General features: G+C 38.6%; 1 protein-coding gene across 5 annotated transcripts in view; it reads left to right on the top strand.

Annotated features, from left to right (window-relative positions):
- Positions 1-15,392, top strand: part of Nebl (nebulette) — a 363,961-nt gene that overhangs the window by 322,223 nt on the left and 26,346 nt on the right. For 2 of the 5 annotated variants that reach the window (XM_029536745.1, XM_029536744.1), the window contains 6 exons: positions 4,258-4,350; positions 7,317-7,409; positions 8,448-8,552; positions 9,422-9,593; positions 13,268-13,360; positions 14,133-14,282. In XM_029536745.1, coding sequence (XP_029392605.1) covers positions 4,258-4,350; positions 7,317-7,409; positions 8,448-8,552; positions 9,422-9,593; positions 13,268-13,360; positions 14,133-14,282 — 706 coding nt within the window. Of the gene's footprint in view, positions 1-4,257; positions 4,351-5,844; positions 5,938-7,316; positions 7,410-8,447; positions 8,553-9,421; positions 9,594-13,267; positions 13,361-14,132; positions 14,283-15,392 lie in introns of all 5 variants that reach the window. The other 3 variants (XM_029536748.1, XM_029536746.1, XM_029536747.1) reach the window with 3 other exon arrangements.

Genomic DNA, 15,392 nt, shown 5'->3' with positions numbered 1-15,392 from the left:
ACTATTTTGGGTCTGGGTTAAGCCTGGCATCTTTACTCCTTAAATCCACAGACACCAAGACAGCTCATATCTGAGGGTCTAGAGGTTTTATGCCAGCCTAGACATCAGCTTTAATCGTTTTAAGCATTATTGAGTGATTTCTAAAATCCTTGTAGATTTAAATCCTGGCTAAATTTCTGCATGTACTTCTTGTTCTCTTTGCCTGGAGTCCAGTTTTCTCTGAGCTTCAGTTATAAAATACCACCTACATAGCAAGGCCTTGCCAGTTTGTTTTATAGCCCCTGTATTATCATTTTTTTCCAGTTGATTTTTCCTCTAAATAGACCTACCTGAAGGGGAAATTCATGGGTGGAATGAATTTCAGGATACAGGATGTATTAGTGACCTCTTTCCATGGTGAGACCAAATAAATACCTGGCAGTAGCTACTTAAAGGAGGAAAGATAATTTTGGCTCATGGTTTGAGGGACTACAGTGCATCATGGCAGACAACACATGATGGTGCACTATTGCTTGGCAGGGGAGTATGTGGTAGCCTGCTTACATATCAGTACCTAACTGGGAAAGCAGAACCAGAGCACCTATAATTTTAGTCTTCAATCCCCAGCAGACCAGCTACTCCCCATGTGCAAAGGTTTCCCAGACTCCCAAGATACTGATGTCAGCCGATAGAGGATGTAAAAACACACAAGCCTGTGGGAAACATCTCACAGTCAAGCACCAGCAGAGGCACTTTGCCATCTGGATGCAGGTGGAGGTGATTTCTCGCCTTTGGATGCTGTGCACGCCTGGGTTTACAAGGCACACTTCTCGGTGTCTTCCGTACACATCACTCCTACTCCCTTTCTCATTTATGGTAGCCACATTTCCTCTTCTCTTGTTCAAGAACCCCTGTGTGCTCTCTTTTCTGTGTGCAACATTTGCAAGACTCTGAGGCCAATTCATTTAATTTTTGCTTTTAAATTCATTTTAAATTCTAATTAACACATTAATAGATAAAACTGTTTCCCAGATAGAAAATAACAAATCATTGTATTTTGATAATTTCCAAGACATTTTGTACATCTACTTAGTTATAAAGTTTATGGTCATAAGCAATGTTTGTTTATATTAACTGGAGGATGCCTATAGTGACGGATAAATGTGAATGTATTTGCACTTCAGGATAAAGAGCCCAGAAAGCATCAAACAGTATAAGAAACTCTTTTCCTACTGTTACAGTGAGGGATATTAATGTTGGAACAAAAAAATCTAATTATACAGCAGTTACAATTAAAGAATTCTTAATTATTTTAAGCTTTGCATAGAATAAATTAGTTATATTTTAAAATAAAGTATTCAGGTAAAATTCAAAAAGGAACTAAACACGCAACAACCATTTCTGATCCTCCTAAGCTAAAGGGAGTTTCAGAAAACCAGAAGGACATAATCAATGGGATCAAATTTCTGTAAGTGTTTGCTCTGTGTTCTTGAAATGCCAGTATATGACAGAAGCATGGTACAAGCACAGGTGGGATCTTACCACAAAGAATGCCAGTGTTTGGTCATTACTTGGGAGTGGAGTTAACATTCTATACTGCTTTGTGCCCCCCATTATGTGCCTCTTGGGCATTTGTTTCCATAGGTTCATTCCATCTTTACCCTGTGAGACAGACTGCACGGGGCTGTGGGAAAACTGAAGGTCTCTAGGAAGAACAGGGCATAAATTACTGTTATGCATTTTCACACATTCTGTCATTATAACTTGTACTTGTTGAGTAGTTACTATTTCTTTGAGTATCTAACAAGTACGATTTTTTTTAACACTTCTTGCAAGTGTTTTGGGGGAGGAATAGCTTGTCATAGGGAGGGAAGGTGGTGGTGGGAGGAACAGCCTTGAAGAAGGAGGAATTCCAGATTCTTGTTTTAGAGACTCAAGAATGGTTTCAGGTGGCCTTTGTGAGGAAGGGCCTTCCTGGTAGGGAAACAGTATTTTAAGGATCCAAGGCCTATTCAAGGAGCAGGGAGTGGACTTAAGTGATGTGTATTTGGGATGGGGGTGACAGGAGATGATGGAAGGACAAGACTTGGAATACTAATCATAAGACTGTAGTATGGAGAATCCTGGCAGTGTGGCTCATACCTCACTTAAGAGTATGCTAACAGCTCTGTTATTACCAATACTTAACTCAGTGATTAATTTATTTTATTGAAATTCTCCCTCCTCCTCCTCCTCCTCCTCCTCCTCCTCCTCCTCCTCCTCTCCTCCTTNCCTTCTCTTCTCCTCACCCTCCTCCTCCTTCCCTCCTCTCCTCCTCTCCTCCTTCTCCTCTCCTCCTCCTTCTCTTCTCCTCCCCCTCCTCCTCCTTCCCTCCTCTCCTCCTCTCCTCCTTCTCCTCTCCTCCTCCTTCTCCCCTCCTCCTTTTCCTCCTCCTCCTCCTCCTTCTCCTCTCCTCCTCCTCCTCCTCTTCTCCTTCAAAAAAGTGTATGATTAAAAGCAACATTGTCTCAACTTTATTTGAAAAATAAGTGCACGATAGCATAGATGCTATAGAATTTACATGACATGATATACCTGCAGATGGGGGAATCCAAGAGGTATAACAAACAGTGAAGTGATGGAGAAGAACATGGAATCAAACATGATAGGTTTGATTCCAGCTCTGGAACTCATGCATTATACACTCTTCACAGATTGTCACCTATAATAGCTCTTCTCCCATAAAACAGATTTGAATATTAGAGACATTGCTTTTAAAGCACATGATGAAGTGATGAATAGGAGAATTAAGATTCTCCCATTGAATTGATGTTTACCTTCACTAACAATTGTAGGTTTTTCCTGTCAGTAATGCTGATCCACAAAGCTTTAGTTCAAGCTCTAACAGGAATGATATTTCTACCAGTAATGGTCAAGAGAAACACTCCTCACTGTAACTCTATCATTTCAGCCCTTTGAACTTGTCTCAACTCTCACATGAAACAGAACAAAGGGTGCTGCTCCTTAGGGACAGAAGGTGCATTGGAAGAGATCCAACCCTTTCCATTTATTTTCTAGACTTCTCAATTTTTCTTCATTTTTCTGTTCATTTATAAATGTGTACATGCCAAGAACAAGGCCTGCTCAAGGTTCTAAGGCTGAATTTAAACTGAAAATTCATTGGCTATTGTCATATAGCTCCTCTTCTAGCTTTACTGTAGCTGTCAGAAACTCTCAACAGATCTGCCATCCCCGACATCTCCTTCCTCTGTTTATTTCTTGAGTTGTTGCATGAGTTGACAGTGAACAATGAAGTCATCACCCTTTTCTTCTCTCAGCTAAGAGAGAAGATCTCTATGCAGTAGGTTAGGATATCTTCTATAGTGTTTGGTCAGAAGTCAGGCCTTCCAACTTTGGAACTTGGCAAGGAGAGAAACGGAGATCCCCGTGAGGAAGGTTGGTAGAGGCAGCAGGCTATTAAAGATCAGATACAGGGTTTTTGTGACCTTTGTTTTCAGTGCTGAAAGTGATGGCAAGAATCTATTTTACACTCAACATGACTTATTATTAAAAATATGATGATAAATCATTTTAAATGTAAGATGGTAATTTAGCAAACATCACTTTAATGTCAGAAACTGTTGGACTCACAGAAAGGCTAATTTCTCATTATTGATGAAATCAAAATCAAGAGGTTGACAATATGTTATATAGTATAAAGATTATCAGTGAAATGAATAATTAGAACATTTAGCAAAAAATGTTTGGGGAGTAGGGTCTCTCTCAAGAAGATGAAATCTGGAAGAAGTGGACATAAAATCCTACTGCTACTCAATAAGCTATTTCTAATTGATACCTACTGACAAAGAAAATCATAGAGTTTTCTATGGTTGTCTCATAGAGTATCCACTACTATCTAGAGCAGATTCCAGAGCCACAGTAGTTGGCCAACACAATATGGACTCCATGTTGTTGTTTGTGAGAACATTTTGTTTTGGTAGTTTTAGTTGTTGTTGTTGTTGTTTTGTCAATTTTTTTCTTTTCCTTTTTTAAAAAGGAGAAATGAAGTTGAACGTATAGGTAGGGAGTGAGAAATATTTGAGTCATTGAGGGAGGAAAAGAATATTATCAAAATACATTGTATTTTTGAAAAAAGTTAAATAAACATTTAAAAACGATATTGGTATCATAGGGGGAAAAGTATGAATGATCTGTGGCATGTGATATTTCCTTTAGTATGTTCCAGTGGTACACATTTATTTCCCTTGACTCCAAACTGTCTTATGCTTTGTTCCCCAGTTCCAGTATAAAGAGCAAACCTACAAGGCCACTCCGGTAACCATGACCCCAGAGATAGAGAGGGTGAAGAGGAACCAGGAGCAACTGAGTGCGGCAAGTCACTCTGTTTTCTTTTAGATTTTATGTAACATGATGTACTTTTATTTAAAAAAAAAATGCTTTCTGTGTTCATTGACTCCTCTATGCATTGGGGTATTCTATACATTGAAGGGCATGAAGTTTGATTTGGGTGAGTCAGGAAGTTTGCATCATGTATCTGACTCACAAGGTCTTCATTAAGTACCCAGGACAAGAGGGTCTCTAAGGGCCACATCTTTTCCACATGAACCTTTTAGTTTACTGCTAAATCTATAAAAATATGGCTAGGTAAAGAGCTGGGAAGTAGTGTGGCTTATGCCTTAGAAGGAAAAACAAGATTAAAGGTGGAGGAAGAGAAAACTGGGCTTGACTGGTACTGTAGGATGCAGTACCAAAGGAAGGCACCTTATAAATGACATGGAAGACATCAGCCAGTCAATTCATAATCTACTGTCATAAAGCAGTCCTAATTAACAATGGAGAGCGACCTCTGCTCTGTGCTCGGGTCTCTTTTAATACTATATCCAAACAACTGAGCTCAGCATCATTCATTTCTTTGACTGGTGGATGAGGAAAACTGAATTTTGAGGAGTCAGAGAGTACAAAGATCCATTGCAAGTAAGTGCAAATCTGGGACTTGAACTCGGGTCCCCTGGAATTTAGAAATCTCTTTAGGGAAACTACAAGTAGTGGTTTTACTTTTTGTCAATCCTTTCAGGGAACTTTCCCCAATATCAAGAATAACCTCTTTCTTGCAAAACTGGCATTTTTGAAAGACTTTAAAATTTAAAAGTAAGTTCTTCCAGGTGGAGGAGGAAAATCAAGTTCAATATATTTTATCTTGAATAATACTTCCAAAGGTGGAAGAAGTCAGGGGTGTTTTAAAGGTGGAAAATCAAGGGCCAGAAGCAGGGTAAGCTCCTTCCCAGCCTGCCACAGGGACTTCATTCTAGTTATGTGTTCTGGTGTCATTGTAATGTTTCTATCTTTTTTCTTTTTAATCCTGAGTGAGGTCACCCAATCACAAAAGAACACATACGATATGCACTCACTGACAAGTGGGTATTAGCCCAGAAACTTAGCATATCCAAGATACAATGTGCTGTTTCTATTTAAGGGTGTTCCCTTACTTCCATTGTAGTGCTTGTAGTTAGTTTTGACAAAGACAAATCCCCTTCTTCTTAGTTTAGTTTTTTGAGAAAGCATTTCTCTGTGCTACCCTGACAGTCCTGGAACGCACTCTGTAGACCGGGCTGGCCTCAGAACTCAGAGATCCACCTGCCTCTGCCTCCCAAGAGCTGGGACTTAAGACATGCACCACAACTCCAGGCTGAAGATCCCCCTTTAAGCACCACAGTCAACACTTCTTGATCAGTTGAGTTCAGTCAACAGGAGACCACTGTGAAAGCCCATGTGTAAAGAGCTAGAGTGGATCTGAGTGCCAGCCTTTGTTGAAGTCACTCAGAGTCCTTTATGCTGTTTATTAAAATTCTTATATAACCTCTATAGGTCAAATACAAAGGAGAGCTAAAACAGGCAACTTCCATTTCTGATCTGCCAGAGCTGAAAAGAGTGAAAGAAAACCAGAAGAATATCAGCAATGTGTAAACATCTTAGTATTTATTATTTACATTTAATCATATCCCATGAGTCAATATGCAGATATGAGATTAGAGTAATGGTTCTCAACCTGTGGATTGCAACATGCCCCTCCCCAAAGATGGATATCATATATTTACATTACCACTCATATTAGTATCAATGGAATAATTAATGGTTGTGGATCATCACAACATGAAGAACTGTATTAAAGGGTCATGTTTCTATAAAGGTGGAGAACCACTGTATTAGAATTTTCCTTTCTGAGCTGATAGTCTCACTTGACTGGCGGCATCCTCAGAGGACAGTGTCAGGGTTGTAGGTACATCAAGACTCAAGTGCTGTACTGTGACGACTGTCCTGAAACTTGTCGCATGCCCTTCTCATCTTATTTCTTCTGCTGATTGCTGTGGTTCCCTACTGAAGGCAGGGGTAGTTGCTGGCATCTTGGTTCTGCAGTCCAGCTTTCTTGCTATTTCCACCTGCCTGAGTTCTTGTTTGTCAGACCCTTCTGGGCCCTTTCTCTCATTCATGATGATTATTTCTGTTTCTGGGGGGAAGTGGTGAAGAATATGTGGTTGACAGAATATATCATGTGAAATGGGCCAGTTAATGGGCACGTGGCCCAAGGCAGCATTTTTATGTAGGCTCATGGATGACTTTAGATCCCTCAGTTATATAACCCACACACATTTCACTGAGTGCATTCTCTTAGGAAGTCAGTAACATACAGAATGGGTTCTTTGGAAGAGGAAATTCAGAAATATATTATCTTCAAAGAAATCATTTATTCCTCAAACTCATAAAGTCATTGGCCAGTTTATGAGCCAAAGGCAGATTATCATTAGAGAGTTTCCCTAACAATTATCTATTTTTTATTAGAGTAGTATCCATTTCTTCCCCATCATACTTGAAGGGACTATATTACTCTAAAGAGAGGATATGGTTAAGGAGAAGGAGGAGTGTTATAGAGAGAAGCATGCTGTCTTTATGAGGCTTGCAATGGTCATGTGTTGAAGTCCTTTCAAGACCATGTTGTAGTTAATTTCTGAGAAAACAAGACTATACAGTACCATTCTATTCAAAGAAGACTTGTAATATCCACAGAGCATCCTTCTCATGTTCACCTGTGAATGCGCTCCCTACAGGCTCTCTGGTGATGCACTGGGGCCTGCCCTGGTGACTGAGAAGAGGGACACTCCTATCCCAAAATGAATAGATGCTTGAAGATGAAAGTAGTTTGTCTTCTCTTTCCCCTCTTCCCCCTTTCTCTCTGTTTTAATGAATTCCCTTTCTTGGCTAGCCCTTAAAATTACATATGGCGTGATTCTTCTGTTGTTAAAGTGATTCACAATCCTCTATTTTTTCCCCTGAAATGGTAGGTTTATTATAAAGGTCAACTGGGAAGGGCTACAGCTTTGAGTGTAACTCCCGAAATGGAAAGAGTAAAGAAGAATCAAGAAAATATCAGCTCGGCAAGTGGTTTTAATTCATTTTGGACCAGTGCAAAGAATGTATCCTTTAAAGTTTACTTGTATTGTTTATTGTTTTACAAATAAAATGTATTTCCAATAAACATCCCCAAAAGCTCTCACTGTGTACACTTACATTAATTGTATAATCCTTTATTAATATTTCAAGATGTGTTACATCTCTAGTTTGTTTAAGCAACAACTCATGTTATTTTAATCAGTATCTTTGAAATTGGCTGTCTTTGATAAGTTTAAAAAAATGTCATTTTATTGATGTACTTCACTGAACATGAGTTGTTAAATGCTTCCTCCAAAGACAAATTTTAAAATGAGTAATTCAAAATAAGAGTTCAGAAGATAAAAAGTTTAGTACATTCAATATAGAATTCAGTTAGTCTGGAAAGCTGTGCACAGTGAGTATGTGTTGCCTTAGTAGGTTTCATACCCCATGCGGGATCCCTCAAATGCCTGCAGAGCTAAGTATCAGGGCCTGCTCACAGCACACCCACAGGGTCTCCATGCCTGTGGGTCAGCATTTGGGATTCATATTTGACAGCTCCTCCAGAGCATTCCTGTCCAAAAATATCAGGCATATTCAGCATCAATTCTCTTTAAGATGAAGCTGCTCAGAAGAAAACATAGATTTGTTCCTGGTTGTTCCTCATTCTCTAGGGAGGGAAAAATAAAGCAAACCAGAAACTATCTAGACTGTTTCCCTCCACACTCATAGAGCAGAAAATTACTTAGAAACAGAAAGTGCATATTGTTCTGTTTCATGCTTTATTTACCCTAAATGCTCTAAGCAATTTCTCTGGTGGTTATTCACTGATGGTTGGCCACATATGTTTGCTTCCTCTTGACAGTTATAGAATAACTTTTAAGGGAAATCTTCAAGAGTGTGATTTTGAGTCACTATTCTAGAACACAATGTTATCCACTGAAAGAAAAGTTACTAGATTATAATTATCCAGTTATATGGGTGTCTCCTGTTATTGACTTATCTATTTATTTATCTATTTATTTATTTATTTATTTATGCAGGTGAAATACACTCAGGACCATAAACAAATGAAAGGTAGACCGTGTCTGATCTTAGATACGCCTGCTTTGAGACATGTTAAAGAAGCACAAAATCATGCTTCCATGGTAGGATGCAACGGATTACTATCTCCATGACTAAAACATACTAAGGAACGGCAAGACCTGTATTTGGATGGCATTCACTCATTACTTATATGATAACTAACAAAGCATGGGAATTTGAATGAGCCCTTGGGGCACAGTGTTATAGTTACACTGAAATGTAATGAAAACATTTTCTCTAATAAAATAATTTTCCCTCAATGATTTTTGGTGTGTTCTTATTTCTAACTTGACTACTATAAATACATTTTGTGAATGACATTTATCTAGACTTTGGTTTTCTTTAATTTTAAGACATACTTTGTTATATTTGAATATTATATAAAGAATATTTTAGTGTGTTTCAAGAACAGTTTCATGTAATTTTTTATCATAAAGTTTACCAATTTAAAATATTTAGTATAAGTTAGTATAAATTAGAGAATTGTTTTTTTGTAATTATATATACATTTTTATAGAACATATAGAACTCTCTTCATCTAATTTTAAATAGCACTGTTGTGTTGATGAATTGTGCTTAAATAACATTACTATTGTATATTGAAGGTGAAGAGATTGGAAATCAATCTGTAGTCGAATTGTGTGTTTTAAGAAGTAGCAAATGTTGTAAAGTAATTTTCTTTTATACCTAACTGATATGTAGATTTACATATCATTTTAAGGAGATACTATTTGTAGTATTTAAAAATTTAAAATTATCAGCACTTGATTTCTGATATTGTTTTGAACTACTTGAAGAAATTATATTATATCAAATTATATATTTACTACATGTAATAATCCAGATATATTTTATGTGACCTATTATTTTATAAGCATTTTGTGAGATAATTAGAAATTACAGTTGGAATTAAGAATAATTTCTTTTTCAGGTCAAATATCATGAAGATTTTGAGAAGACAAAGGGAAGAGGCTTCACTCCTGTTGTGGATGATCCTGTGACGGAGCGGGTGAGGAAGAACACCCAGGTTGTGAGTGATGCTGCCTATAAAGGTGTCCAGCCACATGTTGTAGAGATGGACAGAAGACCTGGGATCATTGTTGGTAAGCATGTGGTCTTTCCATGGGTACACCTGGTCAGAAGGCTGTGCCTGCTCTAGAACTAGCTTCCGTATTCATCTGACCTCACAGGTTTGATGTAAATTTCAACTAGGTCATAGGTAGAAGGCTTTTGTACCATAATGAAAGGACCCATGGCATCCATAAAATAGCATTGCTGATACTTTCCTACTCTCAAAAGTTCTGGTTACTATCGTCTTGTTAAACAGCAGCATCCCAGGGAGAAGTGATCACAAAGGCTGAGCGTTGTGCTCCCCTGTTCATCTTCTTTAGTTGCTTTGTGAAAGTGTTGTACTGTAGACATCGTGTGCATGGGAGACAACATTAGCCATTTCTCACTTTTGTCATTAAACAGAGAATCTGATGGTGTTCTGTAGCATGAATCATTTATCTTTTTGAATAGTGTTTCTTAACTAGAATATTTGGGGGCCACTCAAAAGCCTGGTTATTTAGAGAGGAATCATCCATCTTTCTGTTCATTGTTTCTTTTCCTTACATTTAGTCCAGGGAAATACTAGGGAATGTGGCTTGGGATATCAGTGGAAATCAGATTGAAATATAAGCAGGCTAGAAAGGAAAACCATCAAATTCTCAGTACAGATCACAACTTGTTTCCTTTGAGTTCCAGTTTCCTTTGAGGCCATCAGCATCTAAATTTTTATATTTACTCCCCCTGTGTAGCTAACTATTCAGTTACTTTCCGCATTGCTATGACAAAATGCACACACACAAAGACAACTTAAGGAAGGATTCATTTTGGTCCACAGTTCAAAAGCACAGTCTATCCCACAAAGTTAGGGTGGGAGTAGCTGAGGCAGCTGGTCACATCAAATCCCCTGCTAGGAAGTAGAGAGTAATGAATACTGTGTTCAGCTCTTTCTCTCTTTCCCACAGTCCAGAACCACAACTCATAGAATGGCCACACCTGCATTTGGGGTGGGTCTTCCCACCTTGATTGACCTAATCAAGATAATCCCTAGAAGCTGTATCCAGAGATTTGACTCCACAGAGATTTTAGCTAGTGTCAAATTGACAATGCAAGCTATCACAATCAGAGCTTTTGGCAACCATGGTGTCCTAGTTAAGGTTTCATTGCTTTGAAGAGACACCGTGACCAAGGCAATCCTTATAAAGGCAAATATTTGACTGGGGCTGGCTTACAGTTTCAGAGGTTTGGTCCATTATCATCATGGTAGGAAGAACGGCAAACATGCTGGCAGACATGGTGCTGGCAGACATGGTGCTGAGAGTTTTACATCAGCAGAAGGAGACTGTGCCACACTGAGCATAGATTGAGCAAATGAGATCTCAAAGCCCACTCCCACAGTAACACTCTTTCCCTAACAAGGCCACACCTCCTAATAGTGTCACTCCCTATGGTCCAAGCATTCAAAATACTTGAATCTATGCGACCATACCTATTCAAACCACCATACATGGTGTATACTTCTCAGTAACCTTGATGTTAGGTTACTTTTCTCTTCAAGAGGAATAGCTTCTGCCTGAGAGTCATCACAGTAAAAGGGCACAGGGAGGTTAGTAGGTAGGGAAGTATGTCTTTGACAAAGTAACATTTAAAAAAAGTATAAAGCAAAAGTGCTAATGTCAAAGCCCTACATGACTTGGATCATTGCCAAAGTGAAACAGTATTTTCCAAAGAAACACTCAAGACCAATTTGTAGGCAATTGATAGCTTTACTCATCTTTCCAGATTGATTGCTTAAAGGGATCATAATAAGATGGATGGATGGATTGTGATGTTTTCAGTAAAAGTAATGCAGAAGTAGAGTTTCATTGATTTGTGCTAATAACTCAGAGAGTGGTGTGATTCATCTCACCCTGGGGTCTTAAAAATATCAGACACTAGGACTGATGGGGAAATCACTGCTAAAAATGATGAAACTGTCTAGACAGGGCTCTCAGAGTTAATATTTATAGTATTTGCAATAGCAGTCATTGCTGTTTTTAAAATATAAGATTTATAACTAAGGATTAGGTATGCGGTGGGCAATCCAGAAGTTAGTTTATTTCTTGGGAAAATCAGTGTTCAGGAAGGCTTGGTTATGAAATTATAAAATGAAGTACATTTAACCAACAGGAAACTTTCCAGTGATCCAGGGTTTATACCATGTATTTAAATATGTTTGTAGATTTGCTAGTTAGTATAGATCAAGGCAGTTGGTCCTAGTCCTATTTTTATTGTGGGGGACCTGATTCTCACTAGCTTGATGAACTTGCAGTGTTAGTCTATCTGAGCCTCAGATTCATCATCTATGATATGGTAATAACACCAGTACCTGTAGTAGTGTATATGATGCTTAATGAGTTAGGTCATAATAGAAAATAGTACTTGGCATATAGTCAACACTATATAATTGGTAAGGAAGTCTTTCCTCTTCATTCCCTATGTTATTTTAACCTCACCTTATTTCTGTCACAACTGAGTACTTATTTCCCAGTTGTTTGTCACTATACAGTCCTTTTGGATTCATCAATTGTAACAACAGATTCATTCAAACATTATTAAACTTGAATTTTGCCCTCAGCTACACTAGAGCAAGGGCACATTAGCCTCCATGTCTGTTAGTTACATGTCTGTCATTGTGACAAGATACTTGAGAGATCAACTGGGAAGAGGAATGTGTTAATTTGGCTGACAGCATGTGGTTGTAGGCCATAGTCACTTGGATCCATTGTTTTGGGTCTGTGAAGGTGCAGTATGTCAGTCAGAGTGAAAGAGGAAGACAGCCACTGGGAAGCAAAGGATACTCAGGTGGGCTTGTCTCAAGATTATTTATTGACTTGACTTACTTATTTACATCACAAACGCTGTTCTTAAAGGGAATTCCCCCTATTATCTAACCTTCTCTCACTAGTGATCCACCTCTTAAAGTTTCCGCAACATTGCATTCTGTCACAGGGTAGTGAAGAGGTCTTCAACACATGTACGTCTGGGGACACTTCAGAATTCAACAATGGCAATAGCATGCAAACTGAATGCAGAAGTAAATTAATCTATGGTCTACTAATGAGAGAAATTACTTTCCTTGTGCCTTTATCCCCCATCCCTCATGGTTCTGTGTTAGAACCCTTTCTACAGAATTGATGATAAATGTGTCCTATATGGCTTTACTTGTTCCCAAAGACTCAGACTTGGAATGAAAAGGGGTCCCGACATTTGTCTACACTTAGAGCATCCTTTCCTGTTACAGGGAGAGAAGGCTTTTAAACAAAACCCTTTTTGTCATTTCCCATGGATACTCGGGTGTTGTCCTTAGTCAAAAATTTTAAGCAGATGTTTACTGTTTTGGGGTGGAGCAAGAAAGGTTGGGGGTTGGGAATGCAGTAGAACCGAATATAGCAGCCATGTGTCAACCTGCCTTGTCCGGAGTCACAGGTGCTTCATAGTGGCTTCTATGCTGGGCAGTGAAGAAGTCAGGCTGCTCAAATTTGATGGCAAATGTTCCTTAGCAGCTACATGGGAAAGTGAGTTGTGTCTTTCTGCTTGCTTTGAGTACCCTACCACCACCACCACCACCATTTTCTGGACTCTGCAGTGCACTGAGCTGCACTTAACTTGTTGCCTTTGCTTGACTGACTTCCATGCTGGCTTTCCAATGTTCCCTCTTGATCTTTTGGTTTCTTCCTTTTGGTCAAAGACCTTAAAGTTTGGCGTACAGATCCTGGCTCCATCTTCGACATTGACCCCCTGGAGGACAATATTCAGTCCCGAAGTCTTCATATGCTCTCTGGTATTGTTTGAGTTCCTCTGTTTCTCTGGGGTTTGTCCTGAAAGCTAATGATGATGAATTATAGACTTTCACTGCGGCCAACATGTCGTGTGAAATTGAAGTTGAGAATTCAAAAAACCCAAGTAATGTACCATGTCACTTTAAAATAACATTATTTATGAAAACAAAACTTACAAAGGAGCTTGAAAATAAATCTTGCATTAGTTTGTCCTAGATTCATTTAAAATGGTGTCTAGGGCGTACTTACATTTGCCTTTTATTGGTAAATATGTTTCTATAGGCTTTCTGGGATGGCAAACCTAGTTATTGGATTGCCAAGAGCTTCTGGGACAAAAATATTTGCCTCATGAAATACAGTGTTATAGTGTTTAGAATTTAGAGTTACAGGTTTCAAAATTATATATAGAACAATGGAAAATATGGTCTGAAAATTACTATCCAAGTGCTGCATACTCAAGGGCTACTTGAAAGCAAACATTTAAAGCAAATATTTGCTTTCAAAGAAATTTCTTTTCTAATGTTTGTTTAGTTATTGTCCATCTCCTACCCCTTAATAAAACCAGATTAAATGATAGTAAGCATCTTTCAGGTCTCATACGTATGTGATGCAGTCCGTGCTAAGTGGGGGGGTCGACTGTAGCCTTATAATAGCAGATATTAGAGATCATTACTTAGTTAGAGATTGTTTTTGCTCTCCATTGAATCTTTTAAGGAATTTATCTGTTGTATAAGTCACTCATTCACGTGTCTGAATATTCTCCCTCTGATGCAGAAAAGGCAAGTCAGTACCGGAGACGCCTGTCTCACTCACATTCCGGCAGCACATTTGGTACAGGTCTGGGAGATGACAAGTCAGAGACCTCCGAGCTCTGCCCTAGCTTTCCATGCTGCAGTGAGGTCACAAGACCATCTGATGAAGGAGGTATCAGATTGCAGTCACGCAAAGTGAACTCACCTCTCAGATGCGCATCAGTGTGTTTTGCATACTTTCACCTTTGCACAAACAGCTTGAGTGTATTTGAAATTTTAACTCAACGTTTGGAAAGTTAAGATTCTTTAACTTAAAGCAACTAATTTGTAGTTTTGCATGCTTCCATATTGTCCATGATCTATGATGACAAAAGGATCCTGGGATTTGCTACGTGAGTGCATGCCTGGAGGGTATGTTGTGCATCTCCACAGTCTTAGTAGACACCAGAGTTCTGGGTAGTTTCTGTATGATTTCTATTATGGGGAGAAAGCCAATCTTACAGGAACATTTGACTGGTGTAAGTTGGCGTGTGATTAAATCCCAATATGTATTTATTGAGTTAGAGCTTGTCAAAAAGTAATGGCTTTGGGATATACAAGTATTTTTAAGTATAAAATATTGGTATTAACAATCATCACTTTATTGTGAACTTTACTCTTTTTCCTGTGATTTTTCTTTTCTTCATCAAAACTAGTGGATTGCTTCTAGAACATTCAGTGAATTACATAGGATATTAAATGGCCATGGCTGCTGATAGAGCTGTTCTTACAGGCAAATTCAGTACTGTGGGAGGGTAAGGCGATCACCCTAATACTGTGAGTTTCTTTTTCAAAGATCAGGTTGCTGAAGTCTCTAGGCAGGAATTTGGAGTTAGGTAGTTTAATACCCAGGAAAAGCAAGTGTCTTTTTCCAGAACAGCTCTTGTAGTAAAGTCATTGCCCATATTTATCACAGCAATGAACATAAAATTAGTCATAGTCTTTATGCTTGAACTGTAAACTCAGTTTGTCCTGAGATTGCTAGAGCATTTGTTAGCATATGGGAGACTCCCTTTTATGCATTCTTTTCCCCAAGACAGAATCTTGCTATTTATAAGCCTAGTCAGACCTCAATCTTATAGTCTCTCTGCCTCAGTGTAGTGGCTATTCCTGGTTGTCAACTTGACTATATTTAAAATGAACTACAATCCAGAATTGGAAGGCTCACCAGTGAACCTAATCTGGAGACTGGAGATAGAAGTTTCTGATCTGGATCTTGGTATGGAGATCTTGAGACACAGTG

Source organism: Mus pahari, chromosome 3 (genome assembly GCF_900095145.1).
Source record: "Mus pahari chromosome 3, PAHARI_EIJ_v1.1, whole genome shotgun sequence".
Lineage (NCBI taxonomy): Eukaryota > Metazoa > Chordata > Mammalia > Rodentia > Muridae > Mus > Mus pahari.
This window is presented reverse-complemented; position numbering and strand designations above follow the sequence as displayed.